This window comes from Bombina bombina, chromosome 1, assembly GCF_027579735.1.
Source record: "Bombina bombina isolate aBomBom1 chromosome 1, aBomBom1.pri, whole genome shotgun sequence".
In the NCBI taxonomy this organism is placed as follows: domain Eukaryota; kingdom Metazoa; phylum Chordata; class Amphibia; order Anura; family Bombinatoridae; genus Bombina; species Bombina bombina.
Window position 1 is genome coordinate 447,074,707 of NC_069499.1, and position 21,382 is coordinate 447,096,088.

Below are 21,382 nucleotides of genomic sequence, written 5' to 3' on the forward strand. Positions count from 1 at the left end.
AATCCTATTACATCCAATTTAGAAATATGATCTTTATGTAAGATCTTGACTGTTAAAGGGACAGTAAACTAAAACATTTTCTTTCATTATTTAGATAGAAAATACAATTTTTAAAAAGTTCCCAATTTACTTCTATTATCAAATTTGTTTCTTTCTCATGTTATTCTTTGTTGATGGGATACCTAGGTAGGTAACTACATCACAGGAAATAGTGCTGCCATCTAGTGCTCTTGCTAATGTATAACATTGTTGCAAAACTGCTGCCATATAGTGTTGTGAATACATGCACACTCATGAGCTTACATCCCAGCTTTTCAACAAAGAATAACAAGAAAATGAAGAAAATTTGATAATAGAAGTAAATTGGAAACTTTTTAAAAATGGTATTTTTGATCTAAATAATGAAAGAAAATGTTTGAGTTTACTGTCCCTTTAACAGTTGTTAAAATTGTATGCTCTATCTGAATCATGAAAGAAAAAAATGGGTTTTATGTCCCTTTTAAAACACTTTTCTAATTGGTATATTTCTTAGCAGGTCATCACTGTTTTAATCTTAAATGCCTCTATCAGATTTAGTTCCCTTGCCCACAGTTCCTTCTCCTCCTTTTTATAATACTCTGTACCATTAGCCTTTAGGATCACATTCAAAATTATAACCCTTACAAAGCCTTTTTTTCCTAGTTCTCTTTCTGATTCTGATGTATGTCTCTCTGCCATCACCTCCTCCCACTCCCATCTTATGGACTTCCCCACAGTATCTTAAATGGTAAACTGAATGGCAGGCAAGGGTCTTCATTCCTTCTGACTAAAACTGCTTATGTGTCTTGTCTTTATTTTTTCTCTCACAAGGGCAAAATAACCATGTCAAAGACAAACAAGTGGGTTCTAGTGGAGAAGATGATAGCGATGATGAAGCAGAAGGAGCACCCTTAGAACTGATTACAGAGGTAATTTTTTTTAAATTATTTTGGATTTAACACAATGGCACCTTGAATGTTAATGTAATGATAGCACTTGTGCTATGTAAATACTTTTAGTACCCAGGATCATATTGTACTCCCATCACTAAAACAGAAAGCTTTTCTAGAGACGTCCCTGTCTGATTCCTAGTATTTATATTAAATTCTCACCTTCTAATTTACATTACATTCACTATGTTACAGCTTATACAAATCACTATATTTTTGGGAGACATAGTATTTGCGTATACAATATTTTTTGTACTAACCGTCTTTGACGTTGATTCTTACACTCCATAATTAACAAGCCTATGAATTTGCAAGCACAATGAATGCTATTTAATATAAGAGAGAGAAAAATATGCAAACAAGTTCAAAAAGCAAACACAGACAATATGCAAACACACATACGGTACACCTAGTGCCCCCAGTAAGTAATATTTTAATTCTAATGTGAGATCTCACACTTCAGTTATTATAAGTGTATTAGCCCTTAAAGACAGCATACCCCATAAACACACACACACACGATACCTCTCATACGAAAGAGGGGATTGCCCTGTTTCAAATTTTTATTTGGAAGGTTATTTCCATAGAATTTGGAATCCTCTGTCTACTAGATGCCTTTTGAGGGTATTCTTGGCTGTAAAATGTGATCTCGACATTTGCACTGAAATGATGGGTTTAAATACCTCTTTATTAGATGATCATCATGTCATCAGTGATCACAAGATGTGTAGCAAACATGATGTGGGGGTTTACCTCTCTCTTTACTTGTGCAATTCATAGAGGGGCTTTCAAATTAGTTTTTGACTGCTGTGTGGGTACAGTGCAGAAAAAGCATTAAAACTGATGGGTTAGTTACAATAAATGTCAAAGGACAAAAACAGTTCTAGCACATGTCTATAAAAAAGCTGAGTAGCAAAGGGAAAAAAAATCTGAGTTGAGAGACAGTGCTCTAGAAATATCAATATGGCCCAGGCTTGTTTTGGAATGGCAACTTTCATTGTTATCATTAGTTAAGTAGAACGGATGAGAGAGTTTTAAAAATCGGTTAAAACAAATCATTATTTGTCTTTTTTTTTTTTAATGATAATTGCACTTACTGAGCATACAGCACTTTTGACCTCTGCCCTTTTAATGTCCCTTGTCTGTTTTTTAACATTTAGCTCTTAATTTAGGGGTTGATAAGAATCTTGCCCTTGTTTAGGCAGATAACAATTTCTAAATATTGGGCAATTGTGTGATTTTTATAGTGATCACAATCTTAAAATGCTTCTGCTGTTAATACCTCCCAAAAACAACATAAAATCATTATCTGCCTTTTTATGTTTTTTTAAATTTAATTCTGGGAGCATAACATGTTTGTATGCATTTAGTTATGTTGTCATCCAATATGGTGGGGATAATGTCGGTTTGTTTTGATCATGCGCAAAACCATTGTTACATCATAAAACATTTGAGGTTGTACTCGTAATAAGTGGAAAAATGTTGTTTAGTGTGTGAGCAAGTCCAATAGCTGTGGTATTTGATGCATTTAAAATGGTCCTGTTTTGTGTCATTAAGTATCGATGATTTGAATTGTGATCAACAAAACAGGACTGGCACATTTTAAGTATATGGTTGTTTTATGATAAAAAAGTACCTTCAATAAAAATAGCTGATTGTGATCACATTGAAAACGGCTCATTGGCAGCCATTAAAATTAAACTTAGCACTATGGGACAGAGCAGGAACATTTAAAACAACTTTCTGATTTACTTCTGTTATCAATATTGCTTATTTCTCTTGATATCCTTTGTTAAAGAGTAATCCTAAGTGAGCTTAGTAGTGTTAACTTTGCTGTAGCCATTTAGAAGCAGTGTTTGCAACAATGTTTATAACAATATTTATAAATATTTGCAAACACTGCTGCAGTAGAGTGCTCCTGTCTGCTTACCTAGGTTTACACTCAACAAAGGATACAAAGAGAACAAATCAAATTTGATAAAGAAGTAAGCTGTTTAAACTTGCATGTTCTAGCTAAATCACAGATGTTTAATTTTGAATTTACTGTCCCTTTAACATGCAGATAATTATCAAACAATAGATTGGGATCAACCCCATAGTTGCTATTTCCTTGGGAGTGACCATGAGATTTATTTAGTTTATTTTCACCATAAAGGGACATTAAACCCAAAAATGTTCTTTCATGATTCACATAGAGAATACCATTTTAAACAACATTCCAATTTATTTCTATTATCTAATTTGCTTTATTCTTTAGATATAATTTGTTGAAGAAATAGCAATGCACATGGGTGAGCCAATCACACAAGGCATCTATTTGCAGCAGCCAATCAGCAGCTACTAATCCTATCTAGATATTGCTTTTTAGCAAAGGATATCAAGAGAATGAAGCAAATTAGATAATAGAAGTAAATTAGAAAGTTGTTAACAATTGCATGCGCTTTCTAAATCATGAAAGAAAAAAATGTGGGTTTTATGTCCCTTTAATATCACATGTCAAAAATGTATATTAGGGGAGCTTGTGGGACAGAATCTGTTCTACAACCAGCCCTATGTATGAAATCAAATTTCCTGAGATAATTTCTTAGCTATTCAAATATGACAGCTGACCATTTTTAAATATGCAATATGTTTAACCGGTTTGTGATATGACTGACATTGTTCCAGCAGAGACAGCCGGGAACACCCACAGCTTTGCCTTCACATACTACTACTCTCACACACTCCTCCACTAATAGATGCACTCCCAGTTAGGCCTTGATGCTAAAAGCTTTGTGATCGCATTATTTTAAAAAGGGATCCTTCTTGCCATAGAAATTGCTGGTGAAATGTTATAGATTGCTGAAATTGGTGTATGAAGGCAGTCTCGCAAAGAGGCGCTTTACTGTACTGTGTGGGAGGTGCTGCTTCTGACACTGTTAGAATTGTAAAACCAGCATCTCCATCTGCATTGAAGGTGTAATGTAAATCATCTATTTAGACTATTGAATAGCAATACAACCCCACCCTTTTGTTACAATACAATAGTGAAACTAGGACATGAATAATAAAGCTTTTAGAGCTGGAGGATTGTGGGCATATTGAACATGTAAAAGAAAAGAAAAAAGAAGGCGCCACAATAGTGCAGCATCAATGGTAACACGCACTTCCCCAAAAATCCCTCTGTTCTACTTACAAAATCAAAAGCACTTGATAAGTGCCACAAGCGCAGACTGTACTATTCAGTCGTACAGCTGACTGTCCTCCAGCTCTATCAAAGGTCTCCGTCTCTTCCTCTCGACAGGATATCCACTGTTGATCTCTCGCAGTATATAAGGAGGGATACAAGAAAGAAAAAAGCACTGCAATAGTGCCGTATCAATGGTGTCACCACTTGCCCCTCTCAGACTCTTGTTCTACTTACGAGATACACAGCACTTGATAAGTGCCACAAGCGCAGGCTGAGCACTTATAGGCGCACAGCTGACTATCCCTCGTTCTTACTGCAGCCCACTGGGGTCCACTGTGGTCACTGTTTTCGCCTTTCCAAAGCCTGCTCACAGATTCCTTAGCAAGTTCCCTCTTGTGTAGATGAGAGGCAACAAAAGTCAGAAAACGCCTCAAAGCTCCTCATTTAGATGGCGACCGGTAAAATGAAATTAAAAGAGCGCCAAATCCACAGTGCGCTCTAGTGATAGCGCTGAGAACATGTGTTTGCACTTTATGATATATATGTTTTATACTGTTTAATACTATAATATATATGTAAAGCTTTTTTGATGTTTAAATAAACTGTTTTTAAATTTTGGAAAGTTCTTTTGTTTTTAAGAAGAAGATTTAGTGCATAGGATATTAAAGGGACATTCCAGTCAAAACTGAAATGCACATAGACAAATTACATCTTTGAATAAAAACATAGTTGCAATATATATGTAGTGGCAAAAATGCTTTTAGTAACTGTTTTAGTGTTTGCATTTTTCTCTGCATGTGCATGTGAAGCATAGTAGCTAGATATTCTCAGGGCACCGGCATTTTAAATACTGCAGCTGATCAAAAATGCTAATTGTATCATGTCAGCAATTACCAGATGATACAAGCTCCTGAGCAAGTGCTGTGCTGGTGCATGAAGCATACTTGAATACACTTTGGAAATGGCTATAGCTTTTATTAGAAACATTTTTACTAATACATGTATATTACAAAAATGCTCCTATTCAAAGCTGAAATACATTCATGTGGATTCCAATTTTGACTGGAATGTCCCTTCAATATTCCATAAAAGATTGTTTTACCAAACTGTCGCCTAGATTACGAGTCTTGCGTTAGGGTTAAAAAGCAGCGTTAAGGGGTCCTAATGCTGCTTTTTTAATGCCCGCTGGTATTACGAGTCTGGCAGGTACAAGTGTATCGCTCACTTTTTTTCCGCAATTTTAGCATACCACAAATCCCCTTACGTCAATTGCGTATCCTATCTTTCTTTCATGTAATTAGCAAGAGTCCATGAGCTAGTGACGTATGGGATATACATTCCTACCAGGAGGTGCAAAGTTTCCCAAACCTTAAAATGCCTATAAATACACCCCTCACCACGCCCACAATTCAGTTTTACAAACTTTGCCTCCTATGGAGGTGGTGAAGTAAGTTTGTGCTAGATTCTACGTTGATATGCGCTCCGCAGCAGGTTGGAGCCCGGTTTTCCTCTCAGCGTGCAGTGAATGTCAGAGGGATGTGAGGAGAGTATTGCCTATTTGAATGCAATGATCTCCTTCTACGGGGTCTATTTCATAGGTTCTCTGTTATCGGTCGTAGAGATTCATCTCTTACCTCCCTTTTCAGATCGACGATATACTCTTATATATATACCATTACCTCTGCTGATTTTCGTTTCAGTACTGGTTTGGCTTTCTACAACATGTAGATGAGTGTCCTGGGGTAAGTAAGTAAGCTTATTTTCTGTGACACTCTAAGCTATGGTTAGGCACTTTTTTTAAAGTTCTAAATATATGTATTCAAACATTTATTTGCCTTGACTCAGGATGTTCAACATTCCTTATTTTCAGACAGTCAGTTTCATACTTGGGATAAATGCATTTGTTTCAATCATTTTTTCTTACCTTAAAAAATTTGACTTTTTCCCTGTGGGCTGTTAGGCTCGCGGGGGCTGAAAATGCTTCATTTTATTGCGTCATTCTTGGCGCGGACTTTTTTGGCGCAAAATTTTTTTTCTGTTTCCGGCGTCATACGTGTCTCCGGAAGTTGCGTAATTTTTTGACGTTTTTTTGCGTCAAAAGTGTCGGCGTTCCGGATGTGGCGTCATTTTTGGCGCCAAAAGCATTTAGGCGCCAAATAATGTGGATGTCTTTTTTTGGCGCTAAAAAATATGGGCGTCATTTTTGTCTCCACATTATTTAAGTCTCATTATTTATTGCTTCTGGTTGCTAGAAGCTTGTTCACTGGCATTTTTTCCCATTCCTGAAACTGTCATTTAAGGAATTTGATCAATTTTGCTTTATATGTTGTTTTTTCTTTTACATATTGCAAGATGTTCCACGTTGCAACTGAGTCAGAAGATACTTCAGGAAAATCGCTGCCCAGTGCTGGAGCTACCAAGCTAAGTGTATCTGCTATAAACTTTTGGTATCTGTTTCTCCAGCTGTTGTTTGTATTGCATGTCATGACAAACTTATTAATGCAGATAAAATTTCCTTTAGTACTGTTACATTACCTGTTGCTGTTCCGTCAACATCTAATTTTCAGAGTGTTCCTGATAACATAAGAGATTTTATTTTTTAAATCCATTAAGAAGGCTATGTCTGTTATTTCTCCTTCTAGTATACATAAAAGTCTTTTAAAACTTCTCTTTTTTCAGATGAATTTTTAAATGAACATCATCATTCTGATACTGATAATGGTTCTTCTGGTTCAGAGGTTTCTGTCTCAGAGGTTGATGCTGATAAATCTTTGTATTTGTTCAAGATGGAATTTATTCGTTCTTTACTTAAAGAAGTATTAATTGCATTAGAAATAGAGGATTCTGGTCCTCTTGATACTAAATCTAAACGTTTAAATAAGGTTTTTAAATCTCCTGTAGTTATTCCAGAAGTGTTTTCTCTCCCTGATGCTATTTCTGAAGTAATTTCCAGGGAATGGAATAATTTGGGTAATTCATTTACTCCTTCTAAACGTTTAAGCAATTATATCCTGTGCCATCTGACAGATTAGAGTTTTGGGACAAAATCTCTAAGGTTAATGGGGCTGTCTCTACTCCTGCTAAACGTACTACTATTCCTATGGCAGATAGTACTTCATTTAAGGATCCTTTAGATAGGAAAATTGAATCCTTTCTAAGAAAAGCTTACTTATGTTCAGGTAATCTTCTTAGACCTGCTATATTTTTAGCGGATGTTGCTGCAGCTTCAACTTTTTGGTTAGAAGCTTTAGCGCAACAAGTAACAGATCATAATTTTATAGCATTATTATTATTCTATAACATGCTAATAATTTTATTTGTGATACCATCTTTGATATCATTAGAGTTGATGTCAGGTATATGTCTCTAGCTATTTTAGCTAGAAAAGCTTTATGGCTTAAAACTTGGAATGCTGATATGTCTTCTAAGTCAACTTTGCTTTCCCTTTCTTTCCAGGGTAATAAATTATTCGATTTTCAGTTGGATTCTATTATCTCAACTGTTACTGGAGGGAAGGGAACTTTTTTACCAAAGGATAAAAAATCTAAGGTAAATTTAGGTCTAATAATCATTTTCGTTCCTTTCCTCACAACAAGGAACAAAAGCCTGATCCTTCATCCTCAGGAGCGGTATCAGTTTGGAAACCATTTCCAGTTTGGAATATATCCAAGCCTTATAGAAACCTATAGCCAGCTCCTAAATACCCATGACGGTGCGGCCCTCATTCCAGCTCAGCTGGTATGGGGCAGTTTACGTTTTCTTCAAGGAAATTTGGATCAATTCCGTTCACAATCTCTGGTTTCAGAACATTGTTTCAGAAAGGTACAGAATTGGCTTCAAGTTAAGGCCTCCTGCAAAGAGATTTTTTTCTTTCCCGTGTCCCAGTAAACACAGCAAAGGCTCAGCATTTCTGAAATGTGTTTCAGATCTAGAGTTGGCTGGAGTAATTATGCCAGTTCCAGTTCTGGAACAGGGGCTGGGGTTTTATTCTATCTCTTCATTGTACCAAAGAAGGTCAATTCCTTCAGACCAGTTCCGGATCTATCTATATTGAATCGTTATGTAAGCATACCAACATTCAAGATGGTAACTGTAGGACTATCCTGCCTTTTGTTTAGCAAGGGCATTATATGTCTACAATAGATTTACAGGATGCATATCTGCATATTCCGATTCATCCAGATCACTTTTAGTTTCTGAGATTCTCTTTTTAGACAAGCATTACCAGTTTTGTGGCTCTACCGTTTGGCCTAGCGTCAGCTCCAAGAATTTTTTTCAAAGGTTCTCGGTGCCCTTCTGTCTGTAATCAGAGAACAGGGTTTTGGTATTTCCTTATTTGGACGATATCTTGGTACTTGCTCAGTCTTCACATTTTCGCAGAATCTCATACGAATCGACTTGTGTTGTTTCTTCAAGATCATGGTTGGAGGATCAATTTACCAATCAGTTCATTGTTTCCTCAGACAAGGGTAACCTTTTCTCCAACATAGGTGTGTCCGGTCCACGGCGTCATCCTTACTTGTGGGATATTCTCTTCCCCAACAGGAAATGGCAAAGAGCCCAGCAAAGCTGGTCACATGATCCCTCCTAGGCTCCGCCTACCCCAGTCATTCTCTTTGCCGTTGTACAGGCAACATCTCCACGGAGATGGCTTAGAGTTTTTTAGTGTTTAACTGTAGTTTTTATTATTCAATCAAGAGTTTGTTATTTTGAAATAGTGCTGGTATGTACTATTTACTCAGAAACAGAAAAGAGATGAAGATTTCTGTTTGTATGAGGAAAATGATTTTAGCAACCGTAACTAAAATCCATGGCTGTTCCACACAGGACTGTTGAGAGCAATTAACTTCAGTTGGGGGAACAGTGTGCAGTCTCTTGCTGCTTGAGGTATGACACATTCTAACAAGACGATGTAATGCTGGAAGCTGTCATTTTCCCTATGGGATCCGGTAAGCCATGTTTATTACGATGGTAAATAAGGGCTTCACAAGGGCTTATTAAGACTGTAGACTTTTCTGGGCTAAATCGATTCATTATTAACACATATTTAGCCTTGAGGAATCATTTTATCTGGGTATATTGATATTATAATATCGGCAGGCACTGTATTAGACACCTTATTTCTTAGGGGCTTTCCCAAAGCATAAGCAGAGCCTCATTTTCGCGCCGGTGTGGCGCACTTGTTTTTGAGAAGCATGGCATGCAGTCGCATGTGAGAGGAGCTCTGATACTTAGAAAAGACTTTCTGAAGGCGTCATTTGGTATCGTATTCCCCTTTGGGTTTGGTTGGGTCTCAGCAAAGCAGATACCAGGGACTGTAAAGGGGTTAAAGTGTTAAAACGGCTACGGTTCCGTTATTTTAAGGGTTAAAGCTTCCAAATTTGGTGTGCAATACTTTTAAGGCTTTAAGACACTGTGGTGAAAATTTGGTGAATTTTGTACAATTCCTTCATGTTTTTTCGCAATTGCAGTAATAAAGTGTGTTCAGTTTAAAATTTAAAGTGACAGTAACGGTTTTATTTTAAAACGTTTTTTGTACTTTATTATCAAGTTTATGCCTGTTTAACATGTCTGAACTACCAGATAGACTGTGTTCTGAATGTGGGGAAGCCAGAATTCCTGTTCATTTAAATAAATGTGATTTATGTGATAATGACAATGATGCCCAAGATGATTCCTCAAGTGAGGGGAGTAAGCATGGTACTGCATCATTCCCTCCTTCGTCTACACGAGTCTTGCCCACTCAGGAGGCCCCTAGTACATCTAGCGCGCCAATACTCCTTACTATGCAACAATTAACGGCTGTAATGGATAATTCTGTCAAAAACATTTTAGCCAAAATGAACCCTTGTCAGCGTAAGCGTGGCTGCTCTGTTTTAGTTACTGAAGAGCATGACGACGCTGATATTAATATCTCTGAAGGGCCCCTAACCCAATCTGAGGGGGCCAGGGAGGTTTTGTCTGAGGGAGAAATTACTGATTCAGGGAACATTTCTCAACAGGCTGAACCTGATGTAATTGCATTTAAATTTAAGTTGGAACATCTCCGCATTCTGCTTAAGGAGGTATTATCCACTCTGGATGATTGTGAAAAGTTGGTCATCCCAGAGAAACTATGTAAAATGGACAAGTTCCTAGAGGTGCCGGGGCTCCCAGAAGCTTTTCCTATACCCAAGCGGGTGGCGGACATTGTTAATAAAGAATGGGAAAGGCCCGGTATTCCTTTCGTCCCTCCCCCCATATTTAAAAAATTGTTTCCTATGGTCGACCCCAGAAAGGACTTATGGCAGACAGTCCCCAAGGTCGAGGGAGCGGTTTCTACTTAAACAAACGCACCACTATACCCATAGAGGATAGTTGTGCTTTCAAAGATCCTATGGATAAAAAATTAGAAGGTTTGCTTAAAAAGATGTTTGTTCAGCAGGGTTACCTTCTACAACCAATTTCATGCATTGTCCCTGTCACTACAGCCGCATGTTTCTGGTTTGATGAGCTGATAAAGGCGCTCGATAGTGATTCTCCTCCTTATGAGGAGATTATGGACAGAATCAATGCTCTCAAATTGGCTAATTCTTTCACCCTAGACGCCACTTTGCAATTGGCTAGGTTAGCGGCTAAGAATTCTGGGTTTGCTATTGTGGCGCGCAGAGCACTTTAGTTGAAATCTTGGTCGGCTGATGCGTCTTCCAAGAACAAGCTACTAAACATTCCTTTCAAGGGGAAAACGCTGTTTGGCCCTGACTTGAAAGAGATTATCTCTGATATCACTGGGGGTAAGGGCCACGCCCTTCCTCAGGATCGGCCTTTCAAGGCGAAAAATAGACCTAATTTTCGTCCCTTTCGTAAAAACGGACCAGCCCAAAGTGCTACGTCCTCTAAGCAAGAGGGTAATACTTCTCAAGCCAAGCCAGCTTGGAGACCAATGCAAGGCTGGAATAAGGGAAAGCAGGCCAAGAAACCTGCCACTGCTACCAAGACAGCATGAAATATTGGCCCCCGATCCGGGACCGGATCTGGTGGGGGGCAGACTCTCTCTCTTCGCTCAGGCTTGGGCAAGAGATGTTCTGGATCCTTGGGCGCTAGAAATAGTCTCCCAGGGTTATCTTCTGGAATTCAAGGGACTTCCCCCAAGGGGGAGGTTCCACAGGTCTCAGTTGTCTTCAGACCACATAAAAAGACAGGCGTTCTTACATTGTGTAGAAGACCTGTTAAAAATGGGAGTGATTCATCCTGTTCCACTAAGAGAACAAGGGATAGGGTTCTACTCCAATCTGTTCATAGTTCCCAAAAAAGAGGGAACGTTCAGACCAATCTTAGATCTCAAGATCTTAAACAAGTTTCTCAAGGTTCCATCGTTCAAGATGGAAACCATTCGAACTATTCTTCCTTCCATCCAGGAAGGTCAATTCATGACCACGGTGGATTTAAAGGATGCGTATCTACATATTCCTATCCACAAGGAACATCATCGGTTCCTAAGGTTCGCATTCCTGGACAAACATTACCAGTTCGTGGCGCTTCCTTTCGGATTAGCCACTGCTCCAAGGATTTTCACAAAGGTACTAGGGTCCCTTCTAGCGGTGCTAAGACCAAGGGGCATTGCAGTAGTACCTTACCTGGACGACATTCTGATTCAAGCGTCGTCCCTTCCTCAAGCAAAGGCTCACACGGACATCGTCCTGGCCTTTCTCAGATCTCACGGCTGGAAAGTGAACGTGGAAAAGAGTTCTCTATCCCCGTCAACAAGGGTTCCCTTCTTGGGAACAATTATAGACTCCTTAGAAATGAGGATCTTTCTAACAGAGGCCAGAAAAACAAAACTTCTAGACTCTTGTCGGATACTTCATTCCGTTCCTCTTCCTTCCATAGCTCAGTGCATGGAAGTGATCGGGTTGATGGTAGCGGCAATGGACATAGTTCCTTTTGCGCGCATTCATCTAAGACCATTACAACTGTGCATGCTCAGTCAGTGGAATGGGGACTATACAGACTTGTCTCCGAAGATACAAGTAAATCAGAGGACCAGAGACTCACTCCGTTGGTGGCTGTCCCTGGACAATCTGTCACAAGGGATGACGTTCCGCAGACCAGAGTGGGTCATTGTCACGACCGACGCCAGTCTGATGGGCTGGGGCGCGGTCTGGGGATCCCTGAAAGCTCAGGGTCTTTGGTCTCGGGAAGAATCTCTTCTACCGATAAATATTCTGGAGCTGAGAGCGATATTCAATGCTCTCAAGGCTTGGCCTCAGCTAGCGAGGACCAAGTTCATACGGTTTCAATCAGACAACATGACGACTGTTGCGTACATCAACCATCAGGGGGGAACAAGGAGTTCCCTAGCGATGGAAGAAGTGACCAAAATCATTCTATGGGCGGAGTCTCACTCCTGCCACCTGTCTGCTATCCACATCCCAGGAGTGGAAAATTGGGAAGCGGATTTTCTGAGTCGTCAGACATTGCATCCGGGGGAGTGGGAACTCCATCCGGAAATCTTTGCCCAAGTCACCCAGCGGTGGGGCATTCCAGACATGGATCTAATGGCCTCTCGTCAGAACTGCAAAGTTCCTTGCTACGGGTCCAGATCCAGGGATCCCAAGGCGGCTCTAGTGGATGCACTAGTAGCACCTTGGACCTTCAAACTAGCTTATGTGTTCCCGCCGTTTCCTCTCATCCCCAGGCTGGTAGCCAGGATCAATCAGGAGAGGGCGTCGGTGATCTTGATAGCTCCTGCGTGGCCACGCAGGACTTGGTATGCAGATCTGGTGAATATGTCATCGGCTCCACCTTGGAAGCTACCTTTGAGACGAGACCTTCTTGTTCAGGGTCCGTTCGAACATCCGAATCTGGTTTCACTCCAGCTGACTGCTTGGAGATTGAACGCTTGATTCTATCGAAGCGAGGATTCTCAGATTCTGTTATTGATACTCTTGTTCAGGCCAGAAAGCCTGTAACTAGAAAGATTTACCACAAGATTTGGAAAAAATATATCTGTTGGTGTGAATCTAAAGGATTCCCTTGGGACAAGGTTAAGATTCCTAAGATTTTATCCTTCCTTCAAGACGGATTAGAAAAAGGATTATCTGCAAGTTCCCTGAAGGGACAGATTTCTGCCTTGTCTGTGTTACTTCACAAAAAGCTGGCAGCTGTGCCAGATGTTCAAGCTTTTGTTCAGGCTCTGGTTAGAATTAAGCCTGTTTACAAACCTTTGACTCCTCCTTGGAGTCTCAATTTAGTTCTTTCAGTTCTTCAGGGGGTTCCGTTTGAACCCTTACATTCCGTTGATATTAAGTTATTATCTTGGAAAGTTTTGTTTTTAGTTGCAATTTCTTCTGCTAGAAGAGTTTCAGAATTATCTGCTCTGCAGTGTTCTCCTCCTTATCTGGTGTTCCATGCAGATAAGGTGGTTTTACGTACTAAACCTGGTTTTCTTCCAAAAGTTGTTTCTAACAAAAACATTAACCAGGAGATTATCGTACCTTCTCTGTGTCCGAAACCAGTTTCAAAGAAGGAACGTTTGTTGCACAATTTGGATGTTGTTCGCGCTCTAAAATTCTATTTAGATGCTACAAAGGATTTTAGACAAACATCTTCCTTGTTTGTTGTTTACTCCGGTAAAAGGAGAGGTCAAAAAGCAACTTCTACCTCTCTCTCCTTTTGGATTAAAAGCATCATCAGATTGGCTTACGAGACTGCAGGACGGCAGCCTCCCGAAAGAATCACAGCTCATTCCACTAGGGCTGTGGCTTCCACATGGGCCTTCAAGAACGAGGCTTCTGTTGATCAGATATGTAGGGCAGCGACTTGGTCTTCACTGCACACTTTTACCAAATTTTACAAGTTTGATACTTTTGCTTCTTCTGAGGCTATTTTTGGGAGAAAGGTTTTGCAAGCCGTGGTGCCTTCCATTTAGGTGACCTGATTTGCTCCCTCCCTTCATCCGTGTCCTAAAGCTTTGGTATTGGTTCCCACAAGTAAGGATGACGCCGTGGACCGGACACACCTATGTTGGAGAAAACAGAATTTATGTTTACCTGATAAATTACTTTCTCCAACGGTGTGTCCGGTCCACGGCCCGCCCTGGTTTTTTTAATCAGGTCTGATATTTTATTTTCTTTAACTACAGTCACCACGGTACCATATGGTTTCTCCTATGCAAATATTCCTCCTTAACGTCGGTCGAATGACTGGGGTAGGCGGAGCCTAGGAGGGATCATGTGACCAGCTTTGCTGGGCTCTTTGCCATTTCCTGTTGGGGAAGAGAATATCCCACAAGTAAGGATGACGCCGTGGACCGGACACACCGTTGGAGAAAGTAATTTATCAGGTAAACATAAATTCTGTTTTTAGGTTTCCAGATAGATTCAGTGTCTATGACTCTGTCCTTGTCAGATAAGAGAAGTTTAACATTGATATCAGCTTGTCAAAACCTTCAGTCACAATCATTCCCTTTGGTAGCCTTATGCATGGAAATTTTAGGTCTTAGGACTGCCGCATCGGATGCGATCTCCTTTGCTCGTTTTCACATGCGACCTCTTCAGCTCTGTATGCTGAACCAGTGGTGCAGGGATTACACAAAGATATCTCAATTAATATCTTTAAACCGATTATACAACACTCTCTGACATGGTGGACAGTTCACCATCGTTTAGTTCAGGGGGCTTCTTTGTTCTTCCGACCTGGACTATAATCTCAACAGATGCAAGTCTTACAGGTTGGGGAGCTGTGTGGGGGTCTCTGACGGCACAAGGGGTTTGGGAATCTCAGGAGGTGAGATTACCGATCAATATTTTTGAACTCCGTGCAATTTTCAGAGCTCTTCAGTCTTGGCCTCTTCTGAAGAGAGAGTTGTTAATTTGTTTTCAGATAGACAATGTCACAGCTGTGGCATACATCAATCATCAAGGAGGGACTCACAGTCCTCTGGCTATGAAAGAAGTATCTCGAATTTTGGTTTGGGCGGAATCCAGCTCCTGTCTAATCTCTGCGGTTCATATCCCAGGTATAGTCAATTGGGAAGCGGATTATCTCAGTCGCCAAACGTTGCATCCGGGCAAATGGTCTCTTCACCCAGAGGTATTTCTTCAGATTGTTCAAATGTGGGAACTCCCAGAAATAGATTTGATGGCTTCTCATCTAAACAAGAAACTTCCCTGGTATCTGTCCAGATCCCGGGATCCTCGGGCGGAAGCAGTGGATACATTATCACTTCCTTGGAAGTATCATCCTGCCTATATCTTTCCGCCTCTAGTTCTTCTTCCAAGAGTATTCTCCAAGATTCTAAAGGAATGCTCGTTTGTCCTGCTGGTAGCTCCAGCATGGCCTCACAGGTTTTGGTATGCGGATCTTGTCCGGATGGCCTCTTGCCAGCTGTGGACTCTTCCGTTAAGACCAGACTTTCTGTCGCAAGGTCCTTTTTTCCATCAGGATCTCAAATCCTTAAATTTTAAGGTATGGAGTTTGAACGCTTGATTCTTGGTCAAAGAAGGTTTCTCTGACTCTGTGATTAATACTATGTGACAGGCTCGTAAATCTGTATCTAGAGAGATATATTATAGAGTCTGGAAGACTTATATTTCTTAGTGTCTTTCTCATCATTTTTTCTTGGCATTCTTTTTGAATACCGAGAACTTTTCAGTTTCTTCAGGATGGTTTAGATAAAGGTTTGTCCGCAAGTTCCTTGAAAGGACAAATCTCTGCTCTTTCTGTTCTTTTTTCACAGAAGGATTGCTAATCTTCCTGATATTTCATTGTTTTGTACAAGCTTTGGTTCGTATAAAACCTGTTATTAAGTCAATTTCTCCTCCTTGGAGTTTGAATTTGGTTCTGGGGGCTTTTCAAGCTCCTCCTTTTGAACCCATGCATTCTTTGGTCGTTATATTACTTTCTTGGAAAGTTTTGTTTCTTTTGGCCATCTCTTCTGCCAGAAGTCTCTGAATTATCTGCTCTTTCTTGTGAGTCTCCTTTTCTGATTTTTCATCAGGATAAGGCGGTGCTGCGAACTTCTTTTGAATTTTTTACCTAAGGTTGTGAATTCTAACAACCTTAGTAGAGAAATTGTGGTTCCTTCATTATGTCCTAATCCTATGAATTCTAAGGAGAAATCATTGCGTTCTTTGGATGCTGTTAGAGCTTTGTATTATTATGTTTAAGCTACTAAGTCTTTCCGAAAGACTTCTAGTCTATTTGTCATCTTTTCCGGTTCTAGAAAAGGCCAGAGAGCTTCTGCCATTTCTTTGGCATCTTGGTTGAAATCTTTATTTCATCATGCTTATGTCGAGTCGGGTAAAACTCCGCCTCTAAGGATTACAGTTCATTCTACTAGGTCAGTTTCTACTTCCTGGGCGTTTAGGAATGAAGCTTCGATTGATCAAGATTTGCAAAGCAGCAACTTGGTCCTCTTTGCATACTTTTTCTAAATTCTACCATTTTGATGTGTTTTCTTCTGCTGAAGCAGTTTTTGGTAGAAAAGTACTTCAGGCAGTGGTTTCAGTTTGAATCTTCTGCTTATGTTTTTCATTAAACTTTATTTTGGGTGTGGATTATTTTCAGCAGGAATTGGCTGTCTTTATTTTATCCCTCCCTCTCTAGTGACTCTTGTGTGGAAAGATCCACATCTTGGGTAGTCATTATCCCATACGTCACTAGCTCATGGACTCTTGCTAATTACATGAAAGAAAACATAATTTATGTAAGAACTTACCTGATAAATTCATTTCTTTCATATTAGCAAGAGTCCATGAGGCCCGCCCTTTTTTGTGGTGGTTATGATTTTTTTGTATAAAGCACAATTATTCCAATTCCTTATTTTATATGCTTTCGCACTTTTTTCTTATCACCCCACTTCTTGGCTATTCGTTAAACTGAATTGTGGGTGTGGTGAGGGGTGTATTTATAGGCATTTTAAGGTTTGGGAAACTTTGCCCCTCCTGGTAGGAATGTATATCCCATACGTCACTAGCTCATGGACTCTTGCTAATATGAAAGAAATGAATTTATCAGGTAAGTTCTTACATAAATTATGTTTTTTAATGGGATTTGCCTAACGCCGGTATTGCGATCGCTGGAAAAAGTGAGCGGTAGACCCTCTACCTCCAAGACTCCTACCACATTTAAAAGTCAGTAGTTAAGAGTTTTATGGGCTAACGCCGGAACATAAAGCTCTTAACTAAAGTGCTAAAAAGTACACTAACACCCATAAACTACCTATTAACCCCTAAACCGAGGCCCCCCCCAATCGCACACTATAATAAAATTAAAAATAAATCCTAACCTAAGTTACAATTGCACCTAACACTACACTATCATTAAATTAATTCCCTAAACTACCTACAATTAAATACAATTAAATTAAAGAAACTAAAGTACGAAAAACAAACACTAAATTACAGAAAATAAAAAAAGAATTAAAAATTTTTAAAACTAATTACACCTAATCTAATCCCCCTAATAAAATAAAAAAGCCCCCCAAAATAATAAAATTCCCTACCCTACACTAAATTAAAAATAGTCCTTAAAAGGGCCTTTGCGGGGCATTGCCCCAAAGTAATCAGCTCTTTTACATGTAAAAAAAAATACAATACCCCCCCAACATTAAAACCCACCAACCACACACCCAACCCTACTCTAAAAAAAAAACACCCAATCCCCCCTTAATAAAACCTAACACTAACCCCCTGAAGATCACCCTACCTTGAGCCGTCTTCACCCAGCCGGGCACAGAAGTGGACCTCCAGAGGGGCAGAAGTCTTCATCCGATCCGGCAAAAAGAGGACATCCAGACCGGCAGAAATCTTCATCCAGGCGGAATCTTCTATCTTCTTCCAGAATCCTATCAGCCAATCGGAATTGAGGTAGGAAAAATCCTATTGGCTGATGCAATCAGCCAGTAGGATTGAGCTCCCATTCTATTGGCTGATCCAATCGGCCAATAGAATGCAAGCTCAATTCTGTTGGCTGATTGCTGAAGACTTCTGCCGGTCTAGATGTCCTCTTCTTGCCGGATCGGATGAAGACTTCTGCCCCTCTGGAGGTCCACTTCTGTGCCCGACTGAGTGAAGACGTCTTAAGGTAGGGTGATCTTCAAGGGGGTAGTGTTAGGTTTTATTAAGGAGGGATAGGGTGGGTTTTAGAGTAGGGTTGGGTGTGTGGGTGGTGGGTTTTAATGTTGGGGGGGTATTGTATATTTTTTCTTACAGGTAAAAGAGCTGATTACTTTGGGGCAATGCCCCGCAAAAGGCCCTTTTAAGGGCTATTTGTAATTTAGTGTAGGGTAGGGATTTTTATTATTTTGGGGGGCTTTTTTATTTTATTAGGGGGATTAGATTAGGTGTAATTAGTTTAAAAAAATTGTAATTCTTTTTTTATTTTCTGTAATTTAGTGTTTGTTGTTTTTTGTACTTTAGTTTCTTTAATTTAATTGTATTTAATTGTAGGTAGTTTAGGGAATTAATTTAATTATAGTGTAGTGTTAGGTGTAATTGTAACTTAGGTTAGGATTTATTTTACAGGTAAATGTGTCTTTATTTTAACTAGGTAGTTATTAAATAGCTAATATCTATTTAATAACTATTGTACCTAGTTAAAATAAATACAAAGTTGCCTGTAAAATAAAAATAAACCCTAAGCTATAATGTAATTATTAGTTATATTGTAGCTATCTTATGGTTTATTTTATAGGTAAGTATTTAGTTTTAAATAGGAATAATTTATTTAATTGTAGTTAGTTTATTTCGTTTTATTTAAATTATATTAAAGTTAGGGGGGTTAGGGTTAGACTTAGGTTTAGGGGTTAATACATTTAGTATAGTGGCGACGACGTTGGCGGCGGCAGATTAGGGGTTAATAAATTTAATATAGTTGCAGCGACGTTGGGAGGGCAGATTAGGGGTTAATAAATTTAATATAGTTGCGGCGACATGGGGGGGGCAGATTAGGGGTTAATAAATATAATGTAGGGTTCGCTGATGTTTGGGGCAGTAGATTTTGTTGGTTCATTAGTATAATGTAGGTGGCGGCGGTGTCCGGAGCGGCAGAATAAGGGATAATAATATAATGCAGGTGGCAACGATGTCAGGGGGTGGCAGATTAGGGGTTTATAAGTGTAAGATTAGGGGTGTTTAGACTCGGGGTTCATGTTAGGGTGTTAGGTGTAGACATAACGTGTATTTCCCCATAGGAAACAATGGGGCTGCGTTAGGAGCTGAACACTGCTTTTTTGCAGGTGTTAGGTTTTTTTTCAGCCAGCTCAGCCCCATTGTTTCCTATGGGGATATCGTGCACGAGCACGTTCAGCCAGCTTACCGCTGATTTAAGCAACGCTGGTATTGAGGTGAGATGTGGAGCTAAATTTTGCTCAACACTCACTTTTCTGAGGCTAACGCCGGCTTGCAGAAAACTCGTAATACCAGCGTTGTCTTAAGTGAGCGTTGAGAAAAAGAGGCTTGTTAGCACCCATTACCGACAAAAACTCGTAATCTAGCCGTGTGTTTTTTCAGCTTTGCACTATGTAAAATGTGTGTATTGACAGCTTGTCAATAATTCTACTTTTATAGCCGATGTAAATTCACACTGTAATGAACATGTTTTAATAATGCGACAACACTGTAACAAACTTGTAATTCATATAGAACATGCTTGTTACAATGTGGTTGCAATATTAGAAGTAAAAAACATAATTTATACCAGGTATCAAACAGACATTTTTAAATGCTGTCATTTAAACTTACATCTGCTATAAAAGTAGAAGTATTGAGAAGCTGTCAATAAAAAAGCACATTCTACATAGTGCAATGCAGACAAAATGCACACATTGTAGTATTTATCAGTGTACTACATACAAGGGGCATAACTACCATTGGTGTAGCAGGTGCAGTTGCTACAGGGCCCAAGTGCTTGGGGCGCGGTGCAATGCAGCCAGTCTATACAATAGGCATGTACAGAATGTGTCCTAATTCAGGGGAACCTTTTATTAGTGCAGGTTGCAAGTGCATCTATCCTCAAAATCATTATACAGAGGAGCATGTATATTATTATTTATTATATAAGTAAGTATTAGTACATGTTATATAATTAGTATTACTGTTGCTTTCTACTGAGTTATCTTTAGGGGAGCCAAACATTTTTTTGCTCCAGGGGTCTCTGTTGAGCAGGTCTGCTACTGCTACATACATATAATAATTTGCATACACATGTTCAATATACTCACAATCCCCCAGCTCCTATAGGTTTATTATCAAGGTGGGGTTTTTTTTGTTTTTTTTTTTTTTGTTCCTTGTTTAAAAATGATTGCATACATAGGATAAAATTTGATGCTCCATGGGAGTAATTGTATTTCAATGGGGTAACATTGCACAAGTTTCTAATATTAAAAGGAATACCCTCCATCTTAGGTGGGCCTTTTCACTAGACTTGTGCATTCGGCAGCTGAATACAGAAGGTGGCGGCTGCTCGTAGCATTCGGCTCTTTTTGGAGTCATATTTCTTCTTGAGAAAGTTCAGCACACTAAGCTTGGATTTGCACAGGTCTTAGTGTTAAGGCTGTGACACACTGCAAGCAGAGCGACGCGCAGTGTGTAGAAGCAGCTGCTTTGCCTCGCGCCGCATCGCTTGCAGTGTGTCACAGCCTTTAGTTTACCATAGTGTGGATGAAGGAAGTGCACACGCAAGTTTGCTTTATAACCTTGCTACACACACCGCTGCCACATAGTGCTCATGTGCACACTCCATACAAAGTGGCCATAAAGTACATTATTTTAATAGCACACACTATCTGAATCATGTGTATTAAATTTATCACACCAATGTCAGAGATGTATATTTATTGTATTTGTATTGTGCAATATAACAATTTTACAATAACAATAAAATGTTTTCTAAAATATAAACATGTTTTTATCCCCCACAGTTTCTGAAATCTGTGATGGATGAAGATTTTAAAGTTGCACAAAAACTTTGCCAGATGAGTATGTATTATTTATTAGTGATGTATCCCTTGTAAAGCTAATAAATCTATCTAGGAAGTGCCAAAGCTTTATAAAATTAGCGTGTACATTATGTTTTGTGAAAAATAAACCAAATTTTCCATACAAATAATACTCTGCAACATGGTATAACAAGTCCTTAGAAGCACATTAAGGGGACATTGTGCTCTAACATTTTCTCCCCTTTTAATGTGTTCCCAATGGTCCATTTTACCTGCAGGAGTGTATTTAATTGTCTACAAACAGCTACTTTGCCTTTGTTTGTT

General features: G+C 39.3%; 1 protein-coding gene across 1 annotated transcript in view; it reads left to right on the forward strand.

Annotated features, from left to right (window-relative positions):
• Positions 1-21,382, forward strand: part of ERICH2 (glutamate rich 2) — a 207,089-nt gene that overhangs the window by 124,689 nt on the left and 61,018 nt on the right. Inside the window, exons 7-8 of the mRNA XM_053698424.1 lie at positions 850-947; positions 21,041-21,098. Coding sequence (XP_053554399.1) covers positions 850-947; positions 21,041-21,098 — 156 coding nt within the window. The remainder of the gene's footprint in view (positions 1-849; positions 948-21,040; positions 21,099-21,382) is intronic.